This window comes from Polyodon spathula, chromosome 4 (assembly GCF_017654505.1).
Source record: "Polyodon spathula isolate WHYD16114869_AA chromosome 4, ASM1765450v1, whole genome shotgun sequence".
NCBI lineage: Eukaryota > Metazoa > Chordata > Actinopteri > Acipenseriformes > Polyodontidae > Polyodon > Polyodon spathula.
The window spans coordinates 92,125,503-92,142,789 of record NC_054537.1 but is presented as its reverse complement, the minus strand read 5'-3'; the positions used below and the strand labels follow the sequence as shown (position 1 = coordinate 92,142,789).

General features: G+C 37.6%; 1 protein-coding gene across 1 annotated transcript in view; it reads right to left on the bottom strand.

The window, feature by feature from the left end:
• plekha8 (pleckstrin homology domain containing, family A (phosphoinositide binding specific) member 8) overlaps positions 1-17,287 on the bottom strand; it is a 33,615-nt gene that overhangs the window by 1,494 nt on the left and 14,834 nt on the right. The window contains exons 7-14 of the mRNA XM_041249049.1: positions 16,737-16,777; positions 16,012-16,142; positions 14,768-14,993; positions 8,199-8,284; positions 6,393-6,451; positions 4,148-4,278; positions 3,851-3,921; positions 864-925 (exon numbers count right to left, since the gene is read on the bottom strand). Of these exons, the coding sequence (XP_041104983.1) occupies positions 864-925; positions 3,851-3,921; positions 4,148-4,278; positions 6,393-6,451; positions 8,199-8,284; positions 14,768-14,993; positions 16,012-16,142; positions 16,737-16,777 (807 nt within the window). The remainder of the gene's footprint in view (positions 1-863; positions 926-3,850; positions 3,922-4,147; positions 4,279-6,392; positions 6,452-8,198; positions 8,285-14,767; positions 14,994-16,011; positions 16,143-16,736; positions 16,778-17,287) is intronic.

Here is a 17,287-nt window from a genome sequence, read left to right as displayed (position 1 = left end):
TCAATAGTGCAGTAGTAGTAAAATAAACTTTTAGAATTACACTTTTAGTCAAAACCTTTGTCATTGGATTTTAGATTTGTTTCCCCCAGTGATTTATAGTTATGCACTAAAACTTATTGCTCAACAATGTGGTTTGTTTTGTCTTTGTAAAATGATTTGATATTGTGCAGACAGCATGTGCTAAAAATGCACATACCAGTGGTGATTGACAGTCCTGAGGTCAGAAGAGACTCTTCATCAGGGGTAAAACCAAACAGTCGACTCAGAAACTGATAGTCGACCAAAGTAGTACACTTCAATTTCAAAGGAGTAGCAGCAGCAATATGGTAATGTGTTTGTTGATTTAAAGTGTGCACTAGTAGTGAAAGAACAATGTAAACATTTTACACTGAATTAAAGAGAAAGAGTGTGGCTTTAGATGGATGGAAAAGGCAGATGTGGGTGCAATCCATTACATAAAAATGACATTTTAGAAAATTCATATAAAAAATCCAAGCAGTTTTAAAATAAAGTGCACAAACAGCAGTGTTACAAAAATGCACGGATGTAAATAGAGAACCAGACATTATCAAATACATGATTTAACTGTGATCAGTCAACTACGAGTACCAAATGTTGGAGCATGCCTCGTGGTTTTGTAAATAATTGTTACAAGGCATGTCATTACTTACAGGGAGTCTACTAATCTATTAATAGCCCTGATGTGACCTGCGACCACATGCTGCAAAGGTTAAAAGTTTGAAGTGGATATTTGCACTCTTTCTTCTGTAGAATAATTTATAGAAACTGGCATTTAATTCTATGAAAAACACAGGTTTCTAATATTTTCATTAATTGTAAAAGGTAAATATTACTGTACTCACAGCAAAGACTCCTCGCACAACCCAGCCGTGGTACTGCCGTAGTGTTTTACCATAAGCATTATCTGAAAAGACAAATCTGTGCTTGATTCCAAAGCCTATACAAGCAATACAAGAAGTTAGGGACACAGTAGAGCAATGCAAATGCTCTTGAGATCTAATCCAGTTACCAGGAGTTAGCTATTATTTAATTATCCCCTAGCCTTCATCTTTAGTCATCTTTAGTAGTAAACTTTTAAGACCAGGTTCAGGTGGAGGTTTAAAAAAAAAAAAAAAAAAAAAATTTTGTGAAAAAAAAAAAAAAAAGCATCCAGTTTTAATGCAAGGACAATAACATATCTGATTCAACACTTTGTTAACGTCTGTGTTCTGCCGTTTCCACTCTTGGCTACAGCTGCCCACGGCAACAAAAAAGGGCATTTCCATGCTCGCCCGAGTCGCTGAGCATGGCCCTCTGGCCAGGGTTTGTATCTCAAACTCTATGCAGCCAAACTGGCCAGGAGGAACTGCTGTTTTGGAGAGGGATTCATTAAAAGCTCTACACCAGTTTACAAAGCACATGCCCCAGGGAAACCTTCACAAACACTGACATAGGCAACATAAAGGAAGATTAAAAATAAGATTTCTATATAGAAACTAATTTTATACAGTATATAGAGAAAACATTTACTAATTCCTCCTGTCCTCCCTCCATCCATATTGTTCTATTAGGTGACTTCAACATCCACCTCTCCAACCCTAACCACTCTGTTGGATTTCTTCCCCTTCTTCACTCCTTCACCTCCTGTCTCTATCTACTTCTCTCTGTTGCTCCCAACCCTATCTACTCCGACCAGCCCCTATGTCTTCCCTCCCCACTCACCTCTTCCAGGCTGCTGCCCCTGCGCAACTCCCTTTCATTTCTTCTCTTCTCAACACCTCTACTCTCTGGCTCCTTCCCCTCTGCCTTCAAAACAGGCCTGCATCACCCCCATCTTAAAAAAAACCCTCCCTTGATCCCTCATCCCTTCAGAACTACCATTCTGTCTCCCTTTTCCAGTTCCTCTCTAAAACTCTTGAGCGAGTGGTACATCGCCAGCTCTCTGCTTTCCTGTCAACACATTCTCTGCTCAACCCCCTCCAATCTCGTTTTCGCCCGGCACACCGCCGCCTCCTCCTCTGTCCTAATTCTCTTCCACCTCTCTGCTGCCTTTGACACAGTCGACCACTCTATTCTCCTGTCCTCCCTCAATAACCTGGGAGACTCTGGCACTGCTCTTGCCTGGTTCTCCTCCTACCTCGCTGATTGCACATGCCGGGTGTCCTAGTGTGGCTCACCCTCTGCCTCTTGCTCTCTTTCGACAGGTGTCCCCCAAGGTTCAGTCCTGGGATCCCTCCCGTTTTCTCTCTACACCAGCTCCTTGGGTCCCCTCATCTCCTCCCATGGCTTAGCATCATTTCTATGCTGCTGATGCCCAGATCTTCCTCTCCTTTCCCCCCTCTGATGCCGACAGTCCTCCCGTAGATCTACCTGCCTCTCGGCCATCTCCTCCAGGGTGCATACACATCATATCAAACGCAGCCTCTCCAAATCAGACCTCCTTTTCTTCCCCCTCTGCTGATCTCTCTCTCTATTCCTCTTGAATCCACCACCCTCTCTCCTTCCTCATCCTCCAAGAACCTCGGTGTCACCCTCGACCCCTCCCTCTCCTACTCTCAGCACATCTCTACTCTGGCACGCTCCTGTCGCTTCTTCCTTAACAACATACGCAGAATTCGTGCCTTCCTCAGACTATTCTACGCAGCTCCTAGTTCAGGCCCTGATACTGTCCCACCTTGACTACTGCAACTCCCTCCTGGCTGGCCTCCCTGCCTCTGCCATCCTTCTGCTCCAGCTCATCTAAAACTCTGCTTCTTGCCTTGTCTTTTCTTTTCCTCGTTTCTCCCACGCTACACCACTGCTCCGCTCTCTGCACTGGCTCCCTACTGCTGCTCGCATTCAATTCAAAACTCTTGTACTCGTCTACCGTTGTCTTGACCTTTCTGCTCCCTCCTATCTCCAGACATCATTTCTCCCAACACCACCTCTCGCCCTCTCCCCTCCTCCACCCCCGGCAGACTAGCTGTACCCCCTCTCAACTCCTCCGCGTCCAGAGTCTGCTACTTCTCCACGCTTGCCCTTCAGTGGTGGAACGACCTACCCACGGATATCAGGAGTGCTCAGTCCCTGACAACATTCCGGCGCCTCCTCAAGACACACCTGTTCAGACAGCATCTGTAAACCTCACAACTCTCGACTATACTGGACTATATGGCACCCTATTGTACCAGAACCTGCATCAGCTTGTACTTGCACTGAACTGCTCCATACTTTGCCATATTCCACTACTGCTCTTAATTATAACTATTTACTGTATCTTGTATTTGATTTTACTCTCATAGATATCTCTATTCAGGTTTTTTTTGTAATTGCTCTTATTTTAAATCATTCTCATCCATTTATTGTACTTACTATGTGCTCTTAATGGACTTTACTCATATAAGCAAATATTTTTACTATATGTTAACTGCTCTTAGATGAACTTGCGCTTAAATGTAATTATTTACATAATTATCTTTATTTTGCTCATTTGAATTTGATCTTATTTGCTACTGATTTTATTGTACTTTATAACTGCTATCTGTAATGTCATACTCTGTAATGTCATATTTTATAATGTGATCATTTGTAATAATTGTAAGTCACCCTGGGTAAGGGCATCTGCTAAGAAATAAATAAATTAACCAATCAATTAATTAATTTAATAATAATAATAATAATAACTCATTTAAATTGTGTTTTTCTGACATTAATTCTACTGCCCTATATACTGGCAGTTGGGATTGTATTGCATCAGAAGTCCTATATTTGTTATATAATACAAAGAGCTATAGATTTAATAATAACAATATTAACCACCACCTAGGTAATAAAGGGTTCTGTTAGCTGAAACAGTAAAAATTGTACTTACTTAGTGCTGCACAGATATTTTTTTCTCCATTATTCACCTCTGCTAAAAACTCTTTCAAGAACTTTAAGCCCCTGCAGTGAACATACACAGGAAAAAAAAAAATTGAAAATATAAAGAATGGAAAACATGTTCACAGAACACAACTAAAACCATATACAGGGTTGCAAAACACACTGCGCAGAGCTGTTGTCCCTCCCCGCCAGTATAACCAAGCTTGGTGCCCTGAAACTACATAGATTAAGGCAACAGCAGAAATGTTGTACTCTTAAAATGTTACCTTTGAAATCTATACTTTACCTTTTCAACCAAAGAAGTGCTTCTGTGGCAGAGTTCCTAACCTGAGCCATGTTTGTCTCCACTTCGTACAGAACGATCTTTTGCAGAGTTGTGAAATTTTCTGGATCGCTAATGTATTTCTGATTGATTTTCTAATGAGAAAACAAATACAGTAAGGCAGTGACTGGGTGGGATTGTTAACCAGCTTCGATCCACATACACTGGAAGGCTAATCCCAGTATATTAGCTAGGAGTCAACAATTAACCATGGTACTTCAGGACCTGGACTTGGGGCTAATCGTTTCAATTCATTATTTAAGCTAACTTTGGTTGAAACAAAAACCTGAAATTGAAAGGACATCTTCCCCAACCTTGCTCCAGACATAAGAAAAAAGGGTCCTAAATATGCTAGTACTGAAGATTTTGCATGGATAATAAAACAGTAAGCAATGCTGCGCCACAATGGAAACTACCAATAACTAGTCTGAAGAATTTCCTATCCACGTTTTATTACAATGGGATAAGCAGCTCTACAGATATATTTAAAACTCTGAATTTGGAAAGTTACCGAGAAGTCTCTGTTGCTGTGGATTCACATCCCCAACGAGTGGATAATACCTGGTTTATTCTTCATACAAAATAAGCTAAACGGTTCACCTGCTTTATTTATCTATTGCCTCAGTGGGGGTGGATATTGTTCAGCACATGTTTGGTGAATATAAAAGTAACAGCATTTGTATGATATTCATCTGATTCTGAAAAGTTCTTATTTTAGCAATGCAAACTTCTACAGTATATGAATCTAAAATTATGGTGTTTTTTCAATTGATTTTTCCTTCACCAATGGCATGAAACAATACCGTTACATAAGCTCCAACTGTCTTTTGAACTAAAGGCTGGGTTTTTTTAAACTACTGTTACACAGATTTGTGTCCCATTCCAACTGTGGGTGTCTTAGCAGGCAGATAGTGACCTCTAGTGGCAGATAAAACTGTTATTGCTGCAATGTACACAACAGGCCTTTTGTTTCTATTTGGTTTTTTATTGACATTTTCCTATAACATATCCAGTTAACGAGGGATTTGAAACTAGCTTTAAAGCAGCAGCATACATTATAGGCACAAATAAACAACCCAAAATAAGCACTGCGCAAAACACTTTGACATGATAATAATAGCATGTCCTTCTCTATGGTGATTACCTGTAGAAAACTGACCTTTTCATTAAGTGCCATGGCATCAGAGATTAATGCTTACGTAGATATTGATTAAATAGGCAAGTTGGCGTGAATGATTTGTATTGTTTAACTCTAAAGTGAAGCAAAAGCAAGAAGAGGCACCTCCACTACACCTAGGATGTTATTTTAAATAGATAACTCAGGATGTTTAGTTCCCACATGCATTTAAGTTGTTTCTTGCTTCTATATCTTTAGAAGTGGTTTTCTCTCTTTTTATGAATTGTTGGTGCAAACTTTGTCCTGGAATAAAGGCTTAGTGAATCTGGCCACTTCAATTTAACAGCTAGGAAAATACTTTCTATTAACAGAACGTGGTGCAATCTAATATAAATAGAATACTGTATGGGTCAGAACATATTACCATACAATAATATGTCTAGTGTTGGTTTTGGGCAGTAATGCATGACTGGCAAGTGGTTTGTTTTTAAATAAAGATGCCAACCACAGAACATCGTGACCACAGTTAAGAATGTATTTTTAATTTTAATTAAAAAAAAAAAAAAAAAAAAAAAAATTAGTTGTCGGCAATTATTATTTTCTCCCCAATTTAGTAGTGTCCAATTATTTTTAGTCTCAGCACACTGCTACAACCCTGTGCTGACTCGGGAGCGACGAAGACGAGCACACGCTGTCCTCCGAAGCGTGTGCTGTCAGTCGACCGCTTCTTTACACGCTGCAGACTAACCATGTAGCCACCTCAGAGTTACAGCCTCGGACGACAACCCAGCCCTGGGCAGCTTACAGGCAAGCCTGCAAGTGCCCGGCCAGACCACAGGGGTCGCTGGTGCGTGGTGAGCCGAGTACACCCTGGCCGACCTAGCCCTCCCTCCCCTCGGGTGGCGCTCGGCCAATTGAGCGCCAACCCCTAGGAACTCTCATTCACGGTCGGCAGTGATATAGCCTGGTTTTGAACTTGCGATCTCCAGGCTATTGGGCACATCCGCGCAGAACGGTTTTTACTGGATGCGCCACTCTGGAGCCCCCAAGAATGTATTTTCTGTATATACTTATGTTATGATTACTACTTACCTTAATGTTACCTACAAAATCTATTTTAACAGGAGCAAACACGGTGGGTCCAAGCTTATCTAAGGAAAGAAAGTTTAATTTGAATTATTTTTTATTGTATTTTACCTGAAATACAATTAATATTCACACTGCTGATGGGCCATGCAGCAGATTAACAGCTCCACTATGTGCTGTATGATGAAGCTTTTTTCAGTTAAATGGTAATCTAAGGCACAGTAAAGGAATATATGTGTGCAGAAATGTCTGTTGTAATTCTGCTAAATGTTAAATGCATTGCTTTATTTGATTTCAATAATAATAATAATCCCAGTTATAAAGAGCATGCAACAACCAACGCTCCACAGACTCTGTTTACAACATCTTTTATACTCCTGTGTGGATTTGTTCCTATTTATATGAAAGGAAAATCTTTTTAATTTTTTAGAAATTCAGAAGCTTAAAAAGACCTGGAAGTCCTCCAAAGTTATTTTGTAACAATATGGGAGTGCTTTGCTGTAGGGTGATATGGTGCACATGCCACCCTGCAAGAAACAGCTTTGCAAAACTGGTTAGGGTCTGAATGTTTTTCTTTCATTTAAGCAGTTCAGTTCCCATGATCTTACTTCGTTTCGGCTATCGTACATGCGCTACTCTTACGCAGTATTAACTGCTTTTTATCTTTACTTTCTCTTAAATGTGTGCTATACCTCCTTAAGGGTTTTTTTTTTTTTTTTTTAACTTGTATAAAGATAGAAGTGCACATTTCATGTCTGCAACCATTGCTCACTTTTGCAACGGCATGCAGTCTAATTGTTGTTCAAATAAATACGTAACTTGCAAACAGACAAGCCAAGACTGTCAGGAAGGGGGGGGTTAGAGTTACTTTTAATGGTATTATTCATTCAAAGAGAAACACTCTCAGCTAGAAATAACAACCAGCCAAATGAATCATACATTGAATCCTGTTTCTTAGAGATTTCATTAAGTCAGCAAAATTACTTTTTGGAGGCTTAAATAAATCAATAGCTTAGAGCGGCATACAACACATGGACTAACTTAACTGAAAGCTGTAACTGCTTAGCATTGTAACCAAATGACAAAATGCAACTAATTGTCAATAGCAATACTCAGAAAGGTCCATACAAATATCTGAGTGATCCGAATTCTCAGTTTAGCTTTATGTCAATGGAGTTTCTAGGGATGTCTCCCCAAATTGTCAATCTGTAGCTACACTGCCTGCAGTATTAGTGTTACAACTAACTAGACTAGATGTATTCTGCTTTTCAGGTTTCAGAAAGTAGACATCTCATACCACATCTCACAGGATGCAAGTCTTGGTAAAATTGTATCGGGGATGTTACCACAGAACTTACAAAAACAAATCATGCAAAAACAAATTCTGCATAAAAATATTAATTCAAAAAAACAATGTCTGAATACTCAAAGAATGTCAGTTGTTGGCTAGCCGATGTGGGATACTGTATTCAGTTTTAATATTATTGGGAATTATCTGCTTGTATGTACATGATGAACCACCAGTCAGTGCAAGACCTACCCCCTTCCCCCATGTCACATGCACAAGCATATATTTAATACACTGTGTTTATCCATAAGCCTCTATGTGGGCATTAAACAATGTAAAATGGGTTACACATAATCATATAGGAAAAAAAGCAGTAGGAATTAAACCAGAAACATTTCATGCACCCAGCATTAACAGCTACATGAGTTCTTAAAATGTGTGCCAGATAAGTAAAAAGCTGCATAACCATTGCATGCAGTGTTAATAAGAGCCCGGTATGCAAAGGTGAATAGGATAGTTCCTACCTAATACAGGGACTATTGCATAACAAGATTCCAAAAATGGCTCAGTTGGGATACCACTGCCGTCTTCCAATTCTATATCACTAAATCTAAAATTCAAAAGAGATTTGCAAACAGAAAACACAATTAGTGAGTCTTCATGCTGTACTTTTAAACAAAACATTACTACAAACAGGGAGAGGGAAAAGTATGCACCTTTGGATACCTAAATACCTTTTCACGCAATACTAAAAATACAAGTATTTGGATTTAGTTTTTCTTTACACTCAGTGTCACATATCAATCCAAAGTTTGGTTTTTGCAGGGATTTAAAGCTTGGTTAATTTTACTGCAATTTAATAAAACCCTTTGGACCCTATGCTAAATTTATCATGAATCCTACCCTGCAAAAACAAAAGCACACTTTGAAAAAGAAAAAAATCTTCTAAATAAATAAGTAAATAAATAAATAAAAAACAACGATGCTGGAGTCCTTTTTTGAAGCAAAAAAATCGGTTCAATAAGGATTGGTTTAAAAAAAAAAAAAAAAATACCGTTTTACTTCAATTTGGCGCCGCCCTCGAATTAAAGACGCCCTTGTATTGACGCTGCAGTCATAGATCAGCTTTATAATAGAGGCCGCCCTCGAATAAACGCCGCTATCAATAAGGAAACATTAAGTTAAGTATTTTTTTTCTCCCCCTTCTAAAAACACACAGTAAACAAACGCGCAACACTGACTATGTACATGTAACACCCCGAAGAGACGGGAGCCTCAATCTAGCAGGTAAATTACAGACTGATGTACACACATATTAAGCACATTTTATTTTATGGTAGTGCGGTTCTGAAAGAAAAGGCAAGATAAACTACGTACAGTCCTTCTTAAGTTCTTATAGGTGGTTTTGTTTTTTGTTAAATTGTAACTCCTGTACAAATAAAAACGATGTGCTAGACAGAAAATAAGCAACAGCAATACTTCTAAAATGTCATAAATCATGTAATAAAATTTCATAAATCATGTAATACAATTTTGCAGCGTTTGAAAATCGTAGTATTATTAATAAATGTCGCCCACTTAAGTGCCGCAGTCATTTTGATCCATTTAAAATAAACGCAGCGGCACCAAATTGAATACGGTACATATAAATTACTTGCAAGGCTTATCCTGTTAAAATAATGCAATTCCTTTTGGTAAATGTGCCTCGGTTTTGCAATTGCTTCAAAATACAACCCTTAGTTCATAATTAACTAGTTACAAATATTCTGCACCCTTAAACATGAACACAAGTCCAAACCAAAGTGCACAGCAGTGTTTTAAGTGGGTGGTGCTCTCAAGACATGACATTAGCAAGGGTACACTAGTACTCGGTGTAGGACTCTTAAGGGCCCTTTCATACCTAGTTCGTTTATAAAGATCTGGTTCAGAATTTACTTCAAAAACGTTGCCATTTTGCTTTTACTGGTTTCACACCAGAAAATTTAAAAATGAACTGCGGTTCTGCTCCAAGTGAATTCAAGTTCACGTTACTGGGTCCTTCACCACTATAATTGGTTTGCTTTCACATTGCAATTTTTACAAGTGAACCTGATCGTCTGGATGTATGCAGCTGATCAAAATGCTGTCAGACGGCTGTTCGATACAGGGAACGCATATACTGTATATAATAAACCGCTGATCAAATCAGCAAACTTATTTACTGTATATAATAAACATGGAAGTATCTGCCTGCGTCAGGCTTGGAGGACAGTGCTAGCTATGTTTATTCACAATCTGCTATTGGTAGAAAGGCACTACGAGTCAGGTTAGAAATACATTTTCGTTTTCAAAAGGTGACATATGAGAAGGAATACTTTATTCTGTGAATTTCTGTTGGCTGTTGCATTGCCACTGGCATCAGTAAATTGTAGCACCAACCAATCCCAAGTTATTCACAGCGAGAGACCAAACCATCTCTGTCTCTCTCTCTCTCTCTATTAGGGGCTGTCAATTAATCGCAGCTAACTTCTGCGATAAACGCGTTCATTTTTTGGAGGTTAATCATTGAACTGCGTAATGGTGCAAAGGTGGTGTAATGGTGTATTTTTTTTATTAATTTTTTTTATGTTCTGATGACTCACTGAACAGAAAGACGCATACCTGTCTACTGTGAAAGTGAGTTCCAGTATCACACACAAGTACATCTAGTCTGCTGAGTGCTGAACACGCATTCACTTCTCAAAATACACTAACAGCTCCTCTGCTACCAACAACAGTACAACAACAAATTAAACCCACCAGTTTTGACAAATTCAGGATCGCTGCAAGCCCATGACTCAAGTAAAGTATGATTCTTTTTTTTTTTTTTGGCGTGTATTATGTAAAGCCTACCAGTTTTTGTTAGTTTGCAGTTTTTGGACACAATGTTCATTTCATTTAACAGTTCATTTCCTTGAAATGCTTACTGTAGCTGCATATTTATAATTTCATTAAAAAAAAAAAAATAATAATAATTTACTCACATCCATGATCACATTTAAAAATAGATATTTATTCTGTTTTCTGATCTCTGTATGCTGCTGATCAAGGTTGAACCGCATGTTTCATTGTGTTGGTTGTGTTTGTAATTTCTAAATTACTGCTCCTAGTAAATTTTGGTGACAGTCTCAATGGGTGCACTTTCTTGTTAAATACATACATTTTAAACAATTTTAATTTACATAATAATAATAATAATAATAATAATAATAATAATAATAATAGCATCAGTAATAAAACTAATTGAAAATTAGACGGATGTAGTAATTTTATCAATTAAATATGCGATTAAAACCAAGATTAACTGATGTATTTTTTTTATCTCAAGATTAATCGTGATTATAAATCGTGAAAATTAACGAACTTTTTAATGCTTGACAGATATATATATATATATACTATATATAGATATATATATATCATATAATATATATATATATATATATATATATATATAAAAAATCACATGTAAAAATAATAATACAAAATATGTAAAACACGTACAAAAACAGACATCATCTCTGTGGGTGTTAGAGCACCCCTAAGGTTTATTTACAGCGCTAAGCTCCCCTGCAGTGCAAAATGAAGATTTAGGTGATGGAATTGCTATCAGTGTAGACTCTATACTGGCTATTTTTTGCAAACAAGGGACACTGGAGGCTAAATTAGGAGACTGCAAGAATGAAATGCGAGTCTGGTCTCACATTTTTGTCTGAAACGGCTCCTCATATGAGAAACTGTATATTTATGCCTTCTTTCTTTTAATAACTTTGCTCATGTGGACGGTGGGTTATGCATTACATCACCACCAGCTGGATTGGTTTCTGCTGCGTTGTGAATTCTAACAGGATTGGTTTCACACTGCCTGACTGAGGGAGAAATTAATTGGAGTCCCCTCTCAAATCGAGCTGAGACCACCTTTTCAAGTGAATCCCAGTCCCCATCATTTGGTGTGAACTTGGATGCGAACTGAAGTCTAGTGCGAATTATCCACTCCAAACTAACTAGGTATGAAAGGGCCCTAGGATTTACATAGAGTGGGGATATTTTCATATTTAAAACCACATTTTTATCAAACATCATGTTACACTGTAGACAGTACATGACAACTCATTATTTGAAAAGACATACTGTTGCAGAGATAACTACAGCAAATCATTTTCTTGAGAAGTTATTTGATTTCATATTGCATTATGCCAAAAAATCAAAACACCAAACAGCAAACCAAAAAAAAAACCCAAAATTCTAGTTCCTAACTGCTTGCTTATTACCTGTCATGTTACTATGTGAAGTGCAGTGTAAACAGCGAACAGGGAAGGAAAATGCAGAATCATAATTACATCAAAAATGTAAAAAAAAAAAACAAACAAAAACAACACAAAATGGTGAGAATCACTTAAAAAAGAACTCTTATAGTTATTAGTGTATTTTACATTACGGAGTTCTATGTACAGTAAAATGCATTCACTAATATATATATATATATAACTATAACTGGTGTTCACCATAACAGAATCAACAACATCAATTACCTTGCATTAATATTATTCATCTCGACTGATCCTAAGTAAAAAGTACCATTAATGAGAACTTAAACACTGGCCTTTGTCCAGAGAGAAACAATTACACTCTGGATTAAAATACTTAGATAATGACGCTTTAGAAGACAACTAACCTGAAAAAAGTCAACTCCGCATTTTCAGAGAGGGATTATAATTGAACTAAACTGCAACTAACCCTGGGATTTCATTGTAATTACAGCAATGCTATCCCTATTGGGGCTTTTTAAATAAAAATACCAATTAACACCACTAGAATAGCTGGGTGCAACTATATAACACTGCAGAACATGTCAAAACAAGTTATCATATTTATCACAGTTGTTATTGGTTTGTTATTTGGTACTTAAAAAAGGATTAGAGTAGCACTACAACTCAAATGTAATCCCAGGGTTAGCAGTTTCTTCATAGTTTTAATATAATTTATTCCTCTCAGAAAATATGTTCTTTCCTCCAAATAAATAAGAATTAATACATTTTTTAATTAGTTAACGGTTTAAAATTCTGTAACGTAGTTAGTTCATAGTAACGACCCCAAAACACTAGCTGTAAGGCTATAAAATTCGGATATCAATTTTACAGATCAGGCGTTTAGGTAGAAATGTATACAGTCTTACACACACACGCACACGCACACGCACACGCACACACACACAGAGTCCCTCTACTTCTGTAAACATCATTAAAAGACTAAGTATATTATTACACGTTGAAATGATATTGCTGGTCTGATAGAAAACTATGGTAACAGTTTTCTACTTTTTCATAACTAACCTGGCACTTTAAATGGCTATCTAAAAAAAAAGTGTATTGTTTTAAAGGGTTACACAAGCAACAGCGCTGCATCATAACATTCACTCTTCTGTGCTTTGAAATTGTTCAGGTTATAAAAGAGCCCTGTAGCTCTTTCAAAAAACACAGCAAAGGAAATAGTAATCCAACACAGCACACAGGTTAATCAGGCCTGAGTCTGGATATGACCTATACAATATTATAGATATATATATACACACACACACACACACACACACACACACACACACACACACACACAGTTGTGGTCAAAAGTTTACATACCCCAATGGAAATGCATAATTTCAAGAAATTGAGAAAAACAAAGAATTATAGGAAAAATCATTTTGTAGCAAAGGTTTTGCTTTAGATGTCTACAATTATTTATTTCAGCAATTTTTTTTGCAAAGCTCCAACAATTCTAATTCAAAAGTATTCATACCCTGACAAGGAAAATGAAATATTCTTTACTGATTTTTGATCATTCTTCAATGTAAAATTGTTCCAGTTCCTTCTCTTGTGCACAGCGTTAACTCATACCCAATATTCTCAATCAGGATTCAGATCAGGACTTTGACTAGGCTATTCCAGAACCTTCTTTAACCATTCTGAAGTAGACTTTGATGTGTGTTTTGGATCATTGTCATGTTGGAACGTCCATTTGCTCTGTGCCATTACAGGAGAAACATCCCCATAGAAGGATATTACCACCTCCATGCTTGACAGTAGCTATGGTGTTCTTTTCTTTGTAAGCCTCACCAGACTTTCTCCAAACGTAACGACTATCAGCGTGACCAAATAGCTACATTTTTGTTTTATCACTCCACAAAACCTTTGATCAGAACATCATTCAAATGCCGTTTTGCAAACTTTAAGTGATTGTCCTTGCAATGTTTTCCTAAGAATGGCCTTTTCCTTGGCCTACAATCATTGAGACCTTCACCATGCAAGACCTACCAACCATTGAGACCTTCACCATGCAATACTTGACCTATGGTTGAAATGGAAACCCCAGTCACACTTGCGCTCAATTCACTTTGAATATCTTGAACAGTCAATCTCAGATTGTTATTAACCTTCCTCACAATTCATCTACTTGTTCTTGTTGAAAGAAAACTTCTTTCTTCCAGACCGAGGGAGCGTTGTGACCTACTACAGCTTTATGACAATAAATCATTTTCTGCCCAAGGTCTTCGGATAGCTCTTTACTTTTTCCTGTATTGACTTATTGGTAATGACGGCAATCATCCTATGCCTAACCCTTTTATGCTCTATAAGAATGTTCACCTACAATCTAGCATTTTCTAGACCTCTCTAGAATTAGGTTCTGCATTATCATATTGAAATTTCTAGCACCTTCTAGAGAATACTATCATAGCATGAAAAGATATGAATACTTTTGAATTAATCCTAAATCCTAAAATTATTTATTTGAGAAATTTCTAGAAATGATACGTTTCAATTGGGGTATATAAACTTTTGACTACAGCTCTGTACAGTTATATAACAGCTTAATGTGGCTTAGTTATTGGGAATTGTAACCATACTGTAAAATGTCATCCCGTTACCGTACTTCAAATATCAAGGTAACATTATAATTAATTTCTGGCAAAGTGTAAGTCACAGTAACAGAAAAATGTAAAAAAAGAGAAAACACTGCTTTTCACAGTTCTAGAACTAAAAAATGAATTGTTTGGGATGTTCACTGAGGTGGCTCTTCATACCTGTGGCCCATTGTACTAAAGAATGTGTCAACTTTCTCCTCCTCCTCCTCTTGTTGTTGCACACCCTGCTGAAGAGTGTCACAGTCCTTCTCTTCAGCACACCCAGCCTGTGGATCCTCAGCGCTCACTGCTTCAGACTGCCCTTCTAGCTTCACAACACTGCCCCCTGCTGGTGTGTCGTCACACTCTTCCCAGTCTGTGTGCTTCACATTCACTGAGCTGTCACCTTTCAAGCACCAAAACAAAGACATCAGACAGATCTTATATAATTAATACAGTGCTCATTTTCCTATTTATTTTTTTTAATGTGAATCGTTAATGTGAAAATATTTTTCACAAAATTAAAATAAAAAGCGGCAGTCCCATTTAGTATTTGTTTTGCTTTCACTGAGCTTAAGTATGTCAATTAATTAATTAATTTTTTTTATTAAACCAGAACCCATTAAGATAACCATCTCAGTTAAAGTGTTATTTATCCTCCTAGTGCTGTAAGCAGTTAAAAGGGCTTACCTATTTGTTTTACTGATACCCATTTACTCCCAAGCTAGAATTTGGTATTCACTTCTTGATTAATCAATGCAAAATTGCTCCAATAGAGGGAACAAGCCTAGAACTCGCAGTACAGTAAAAAAAAAAAACCCAAAAAACAAAACAAAACAAAAAAAAAAAACACCAGCTTACATACTGAAAACTGTATTAGACAGCTCGTGTCTCTAAAGCTAAAACACAAAGTCACAAAGGTCTGCTTTCTGATAAAGTAGGAGACCCAACAGGCTAAACAATGTAAGAATGTATCAGAGACACGACGGAATGATATCTAAATGCACTTTACATATCGTCACACACACCTCGCATGCTGTCTGCAGCAGGAGTTTCACTGTGAAACACTGCACTTTACATATCGTCACGCGCACCTCGCATGCTGTCTGCAGCAGGAGTTTCACTGTGAAACACTGCACTTTACATATCGTCACGCGCACCTCGCATGCTGTCTGCAGCAGGAGTTTCACTGTGAAACACTGCACTTTACATATCGTCACGCGCACCTCGCATGCTGTCTGCAGCAGGAGTTTCACTGTGAAACACTGCACTTTACATATCGTCACGCACACCTCGCATGCTGCCTGCCGCAGGAGTTTCACTGTGAAACACTGCACTTTACATATCGTCACGCACACCTCGCATGCTGCCTGCCGCATGAGTTTCACTGTGAAACACTGCACTTTACATATCGTCACACACACCTTGCATGCTGTCTGCCGCATGAGTTTCAGCCTCACTTGGTTGTTCTAGTTCGCTTTGCTTCTCTTGTTCTTCTGGGTTCAGTTTCTCGAATGGTGCTTTGTTTCGATAGTTGTTATTCAACTCTTTCTTTCTAAAAGAAAAGAAGATTCACATCAGGGATATTCTGTGTATGCGGAAATATGCAAGAACCGGCCTGGCTGGTCTAAGACCTCCCCAAACCTTCTAAGGCAATACTGAGTGTCTTTTAATCTGCATTCTGAGCTTGTTCCAAGTAATTTATCATTCTCCACAAACTTACACTTTGATATTACATTTCTACGAGTTATTTCCCCTGAAAACAAAAAACATATAATTAGTAATAACGGGTCAATAATATGAACGGCCAGCTCTGGGAGCTACTGTTTGTGTTTAAGCTGTTGCGGAGCGATACAATGATTACTTTCTCTAATTTCTTCATGGAAGTTGTATTGAGGGTTGGAAACCTGTGGCTAAGCCTGTCTTCAGTACTTTTTGCAGTTTTAGATACAGAAGCACATGACAAAGCCACGTGCTTCCCCGGAATATAAAAGTATTTGTGAGTACAAGTCTTCTTTAGATTTTTATCACAAATAAACATAACAGCAACAACTGTGATGACATTGTAATGGCCTGTACTGTTTCCTGCCAATACAGAAGACGTCAGACTCCTAATTTATCACGTTATCAAGTATTATAAACACCTCACCTTTCTATGATGCTGTGACTAGATGGGTTGCTATGTTTGACCTTTAAAAGAGAGAAAGCACATAGTTGAATACTTTTAAATCATTATAATAGTGAATCACAAATTAATTAATTTCTCCCCAAAATAATTGTTTCACTGAAGTTTAATGGCAATGAAAAAGTGTTTAGAAAGCACACTTGCATATTTTAGGTGATATACGTTTTTTTTTCTTTCTTGAGAAAACAGACCAAAAATGAGCACAATGGCCAGGTTTTCGAAACGGGTTTCATTTTCGTTGGAAATGGCAAATTTCCTAACATGATCCCCTGTTTTACCTGCCGGCCGATCACACTTCATGCATCATTTTCTGCGTTTATAAATGAATAAGTAATGAGTATTTAAGCAGTTTTATGTGCCAGTGGAAAACGTAAAAACGTAAATGCAAACACAAGGGCAAATTATTTTTTCCATTCAGTCTTACCAATCACTTGTTTAAATTAGGACAACATAAAATAAACAAGATCGGAACAAATCATGGCAGTTAAAGGCTTGAAAGGAGGTTTAACTGCAGT